At 42.5% G+C, this 6,000-nt stretch overlaps 2 protein-coding genes across 2 annotated transcripts; one reads left to right on the top strand and one right to left on the bottom strand.

Annotated features, from left to right (window-relative positions):
- The first annotated feature begins 266 nt into the window (after positions 1–266).
- Positions 267–878, top strand: LOC107768873 (uncharacterized). The gene has a single exon (XM_075241941.1). It carries the CDS (start codon positions 267–269, stop codon positions 876–878), a length of 612 nt encoding a protein of 203 aa, XP_075098042.1.
- Positions 879–2,928: 2,050 nt separating this feature from the next.
- LOC107796611 (zinc finger CCCH domain-containing protein 20-like) lies at positions 2,929–4,697 on the bottom strand. The gene has a single exon (XM_016619402.2). The coding sequence runs from the start codon at positions 4,462–4,464 to the stop codon at positions 3,370–3,372; it is 1,095 nt and encodes a 364-aa protein (XP_016474888.1). The 5' UTR covers positions 4,465–4,697; the 3' UTR covers positions 2,929–3,369.
- Between the last annotated feature and the right edge of the window lie 1,303 nt (positions 4,698–6,000).

The raw sequence follows: 6,000 nt of genomic DNA on the forward strand, positions 1-6,000 counted from the left end.
TGGGAAAGACTCAGATTGATTATCTTCTCTACAGGAAATGTGATAAAGGTCTGTGCACTGACTGCAAGGTCATCCCAAGTGAGCACCTCGCGACTCTACATAGGCTCCTAGTTATGGACCTGGAGATCAAGAAGAGTAGGAGGAAGAGGGCGGGGTGCAGACAACCTAAGATCAAATAGGGTAACTTGACCAAGGACAAAGCTCAGGATTTAGGGGAGAAGTTGTTGGCTATGAGGGCCTGGATGAGTAGGGGGGACGCGTCTAGTATGTGGTTTACGACTGCGGATTGCATTAGGGTAGCTGCTAGAGAGGTCTTAGGGGTCACGAAGGGCTCTCCTGGGGGTCATAAAGGGAGCTGGTGGTGGAATGGAGAGGTTCAAGGTAAAGTGAAAGCTAGGAAAGCTGCTTATTTGAAGCTAGTAGAGAGTACAAATGAGGAGGAAAAAAGGACTTATCGGGAGTGTTACAGAAAGACAAAGAAAGAGGCGAAGTTAGCAGTTACGACGGCTAAGAACGCGACGTTTGCTCATTTGTACAAGGAGCTCGAGGGCAAAGGCGGGGACAAGAGGTTGTACCGGTTAGCCAAGGTGAGGGAGAGGAAAGCCCACGACTTAGACCAAGTCAAGTGCATCAAGGACGAGGATGAAAAAGTGTTGATGGACGAGGCACTCATTAGGAGAAGATGGCAAACATACTTCCATAAACTGTTGAATGAGGAGGGGGATAGACGCATTGTGCTGGGTGAGTTGGAGCACTCCGAGAATCGGCGGAATTTTGGGTACTATAGGCGGATTATGGTGGAGGAGGTGGAAGGGACGATGCGTAAGATGTGTAGGGGCAGAGCGACGGGGCCAGGCGAAATCCCGGTGGAATTCTGAAAGAGCGCGGGGCGGGCAGGTTTGGAGTGGCTCACTGGGCTGTTTAATGTTATTTTTAAGACAAAGAAGATTTCCGAAGAATGGTGGTGGAGTATGATGGTTCCGCTTTACAAGAACAAGGGTGATATCCAAAATTACAATAATTATAGGGGTATCAAGTTGTTGAATCACACTATGAAGGTTTGAGAGAGGGTGGTGGAGGCCAGGGTGAGGAGGTGCGTGTCTATTTTCGAGAATCAATTTGGATTCATGCCAGGGCGTAGCGATTCATCTGGTAAGGAGATTAGTGGAGCAGTATAGGGAGAGGAAGAAGGATTTGCATATGGTGTTTATTGACCTTGAGAAAGCATACGATAAAGTTCCGAGGAAGGTCCTGTGGAGGTGTTTGGAGGTTAGCGGTGTTCCGATAGCGTACATTAGGGTGATTAAGGATATGTATGATGATGCTAAGACTCGAGTGAGAACTGTGGGTGGTGACTCGGAGCATTTCCCTGTGGTGATGGGGTTGCACCATGGATCGACTCTTAACCCATTTTTATTTGCTTTGGCGGTGGATGTACTGTCGCGTCACATCCAAGGGGAGGTGCCTTGGTGCATGCTATTTGCTGATGATATAGTGTTGATTGACGAGACGCGTAGCGGAGTTAACGCGAGGTTGGAGGTTTGGAGACAGACCTTGGAGTTTAAAGGTTTCAAACTGAGTAGAACCAAGACAGAATACTTGGAGTGCAAGTTCAGTGACGGGACCCATGATGCAGACGTAGAGGTTAAGCTTGATGCTCAAGTTATCCCCAAGAGAGCGAGTTTTAAGTATCTCAGGTCTATTATCCAGGGTAACGGAGAGATTGACGAAGATGTCGCGCATCACATCGGAGCGGGATGGATGAAGTGGAGGCTCGCTTCCGGTGTTTTGTGTGATAGGAATGTGCCGCTAAGACTTAAGGGTATGTTTTATCGAGTGGTGGTTCGACCGGCTATGCTGTTTGGGGCTGAGTGTTGGCCAGTCAAGAACTCCCACGTGCAGAAGATGAGAGTAGAAGAGATGAGGATGCTGAGATGGATGTGTGGGTGTACCAGGAGATATATGATTAAGAATGAAGCTATCCGAGACAGAGTGGGAGTAGCCTCCGTGGAGGACAAGATGCGGGAGTCGAGGCTGAGATGGTTCAGACATGTTAAAAGAAGAAGCATTGATGCTCCTGTTAGGAGGTGTGAGAGGTTGGCCTTGGAGAGTTTGAGAAGAGGTCGGGGTAGACCTAAGAAGTACTGGGGAGAGGTGATTAGGCAGGACATGGCGCTGCTTCAGCTCACGGAGGACATGACCCTTTATAGGAGGGTGTGGAGGTCGAGAATTAAGGTAGAAGGTTAATGAGTAGTTTATAGTTGTTCACCGATAGTCTTAGTAGCATGCATGTCCCTTCGTATTCTTAGATTTTTATTACGTTATGTGATTTTGTTGGCCTCAGATATTGTATTCCATAATACTATTATTTGATACTACTTATCCTTTATGTCTTCCTTCCTTGCTTTCCTCCTCCTCCTCATCCTCTTCTTGCCCTTCCTGAGCCGAGGGTCTATTGGAAACAGCCTCTCAACCTATATTAGGTAGAGGTAAGGTCTGCGTAAAGACTACCCTCCCCAGACCCCACATATTGAGATCAAACTGGGTTTTTTGTTGTAAAATTATCTACCGAAAATTATGAGTTTAGTAACCTAAAAATTACATCTCTCCCTGCCACCAACAGTCCCTCGAAGTGACTTAACCATATTAGACACTCATCATCATCTGGCAATCCCAATTGAGCTCAAAGATTGTTTACTTAGATAATTCTAATCAATGTAAGGGCATTTCAAGCATAAATCAAATCAGAAGCTATTTTCGCACTCCTATGGGGACGGTATTGTTTCACCAAAAATACTTGCTCCACAATGCAAGGCAGATAACTACAAATTCCACTTGTAACAACAAAAACAAATTCCACTTGCATGTCATTTTTAATTGCATAAATATCAATGAACTATATGAAAAATATATGAACTAAGAAGCTTGAGGACAATATATAAAAATAGAAATACCAAATACTCCAAATGTACATACATATTTACTTACTTACATTAGGAGGATTAAAAACATTAAATATCAAAACAACACAAAATTATCCATCCTCGATTTGCTATGTCTTTCTTCAGCAACTCGAAGACAAAATTTACCTTCTTTTTTTGTCTAAACATTTATCCAAAATAAATCCTCCTAAAGCCTAATTTTCCATAAATTCCTTGCCCCAAAAAAGACCCTAACCTCCACTTTTCCCCTTACAACCAAACATCATTTTCCATATCTGCTACCACTAAATTCTTACTACTATATATATACACAAACATACAATAAAACCCAAAAAATAAAGTTAGGATTTCCAAATATTCTTCCTCCTCCCACCTTCCTTAATATAAACAAGCAAAAATAGAGGAAGCAAAAAAAAGGCCCACCATTTTACTGGATCAGATCCGAAACCCACCCGACATCCGGGTTCGGAGCATCCGCATTCAGATTCGGGTGAACCATATCAAGTGGATTCTCCTTGCTCAACCTCTCAAACATCTTTACCCTTAAATCCCTACCTGACTCTACCCTCTCAAACGCAGGTTCCTCCTCCCACAGATCAAAGCACCGATTCCCGGGTCGGGTCAAATTCCCAGTTGGTGTTACAGGCAAGCTACAGAAACCGGGTCGGGTCACGGGTCGTCCAGGAGATCCTAATTGCACATTCCAAGCCGTAGGCATGGAATTCAACCTGTTCAACTGCAACTGACGAAGCGAAGCCATTACGTCATTAACCGAGTTCGAACCCAGCGACCGACTCAGCATCGGAGACATAGGAGGTGACTCAGTCGGCGGGGAACTGGACTCCGGCGAGGAAACAAATTGCAGAGCTCTACCGCCGAGCCGAGGAGATTGATGCTCAAACGATGAGTCAGCGTTAGGGCTCAAAACTCTCAATTGATCAGCTGAGTGAGCAAAGAAACAAACCCTTCGTTTACAGTTCACACCATCTTTACACGGCTGCGTACGATAGCGAGCTGGGTGAAGCCAACACTCAAATACGCCGTGAGCAAACTCACACCCATCGCCTCTCAAACAATTCCCCTTACGAAAATCCGGACATGCAGTACCGGAATAGTGGTACTTACGTGGGTCCCTCCGACGAGCCTTCTCGCCATGATGAAGGTACGGACATTCAGTCCAATCATGTGATCTCCCACGTGCGCACTTCCTCACCTTGAACTCAAACATCCTGAAATTATCACATGCGTACATGTCCACCGGAAGTTCAATTTCTCCATTTTCTAACTCAAACTGAGAATAATCTTCAGCAAAATTAGGGGTAACATTGGAATTTTCGCTAGGGCTTAACATGAAGTACATGTTAGACGTTTGATCATCTGTGTATGGCCATGGTGGAATATCAACCGTTGGATTAAGGTGGTGGTTTTTTCCTCCGATCATTGTAGGGAATGTGGCTTTGGAAGTGTAGGCGGTGATGTTCAGTTTGTATATAAAGTTGTGGAAAAGTGGAGTTTTAACCATGGTTAAGTGTACTAACTAACCGTGGTTAGTTTTAGCTTTAGACATTGCGATGTTCTAGTGAGGTTAAAATTAATGAGAGAGGCTAAAGTTACAGGGGAAGTAAATTTGCTACAAGGAAGTTGTATTGTGTGACGGGACACGTGGATTTAATGAGGATGTTTTAGGTTGTGTGCTTTGATTTGATTGGGCAATGATGGGAAGTTTGTAACCGAATTGGGGAGTTTAGAATGTGGAAATTTACAGTGACGAACTGACGACTCTAGAGTTCCGGAGGCGGTGAGGTGGGGTTTGTAGGCTTGAGGGATTTAAATGAAGATAATAATTAACGGGCCGGGAATTATGTGACCAGATTAGACATTTTTGGACTTTTCAAATGATTTCTTCTGGAGGCTTTGCGCAAAACCACTGGTCCACTTTGATGGTAAAAATATGAAAATTATAAAAAGCAAGAAGTGTTATAAAATAAAAATAGTAAAGTAAAGATAAATATCGAAAAAAATAATATACTATTCAAATTTTAAATATATATATATATAATGAACTGAAAATTCTTCTATTTATAGAAGAAAGGAAGCAGCTGCGAGGCCTTTCAGAAAGTAGCTGTAAGGCTTTTTTTTAGCTGCTTGTAAGCTATCTGCATGAGCTGCTTGCAATCTGCCTATTTAATAAGAAACTGCTGCAAACCATTTCATTGAGCTGCTTGCAACCTGTCTGCATCAGTTTCTTGTAGATAAATTTCAACAGAGTACTAAATGGATAGTCTTCTTCAGGAAGATTATTTATAGCGGAGTAATAAATGGACATTCACAATATAATTATTTTCATAACACTCCCCCTTGGATATTCATTAAAGGGTATTGTGCCTCTTACTAGGAAAAAACCCTGTGGGAAAAAATCCTAGTGAAGGAAAAAGAGCACATATTTAGTAATACGCATTGCTAGCTGCCTCATTAAAAAGCTTATAAGAAAAACCCCGTGGGAAAAAACCTTAGTAAGGAAAAAAGAGTACATCGTGTATTTTACTCCCCCTGATGAAAATCTTGTTTCAAATATTTGAGTCTCCGCATTCCAATCTTGTATACCATCTTCTCAAAAGTTGAAGTTGGTAAAGATTTAGTGAATAAATCTGCCGGATTGTCACTTGAACGGATTTGTTGCACATCAATGTCACCATTTTTGTGAAGACCGTGTGTGTAGAATAATTTTGGTGAAATGTGCTTCGTTCTATCTCCTTTTATAAATCCTCCCTTCAATTGGGTTATGCATGCAACATTGTCTTCGTATAAAATTGTGGGTCTTTTCTCACATTTCAAATCACATTTTTCTCGAATAAAATGAATTATTGATCTCAACCATACGCATTCCCCACTTGCTTCATGAATAGCTATTATTTCAACATGATTTAAAGAAGTAGCAATAATAAATTGCTTTGTGGAGCGCCATGATATGATAGTACCTCCACATGTAAACACGTACCCAATTTGAGATTTAGCTTTATGGGGATCAGATAAATAACCTGCTTCTGTATAACCAACA

Source organism: Nicotiana tabacum, chromosome 21 (genome assembly GCF_000715075.1).
Source record: "Nicotiana tabacum cultivar K326 chromosome 21, ASM71507v2, whole genome shotgun sequence".
Classification (NCBI taxonomy): domain Eukaryota; kingdom Viridiplantae; phylum Streptophyta; class Magnoliopsida; order Solanales; family Solanaceae; genus Nicotiana; species Nicotiana tabacum.

Bases quoted from the DNA above. Each gene is read 5' to 3' on its own strand.
- LOC107768873 (XM_075241941.1), top strand. From the start codon at position 267: ATGTGGTTTACGACTGCGGATTGCATTAGGGTAGCTGCTAGAGAGGTC.
- LOC107796611 (XM_016619402.2), bottom strand. From the start codon at position 4,464: ATGGTTAAAACTCCACTTTTCCACAACTTTATATACAAACTGAACATC.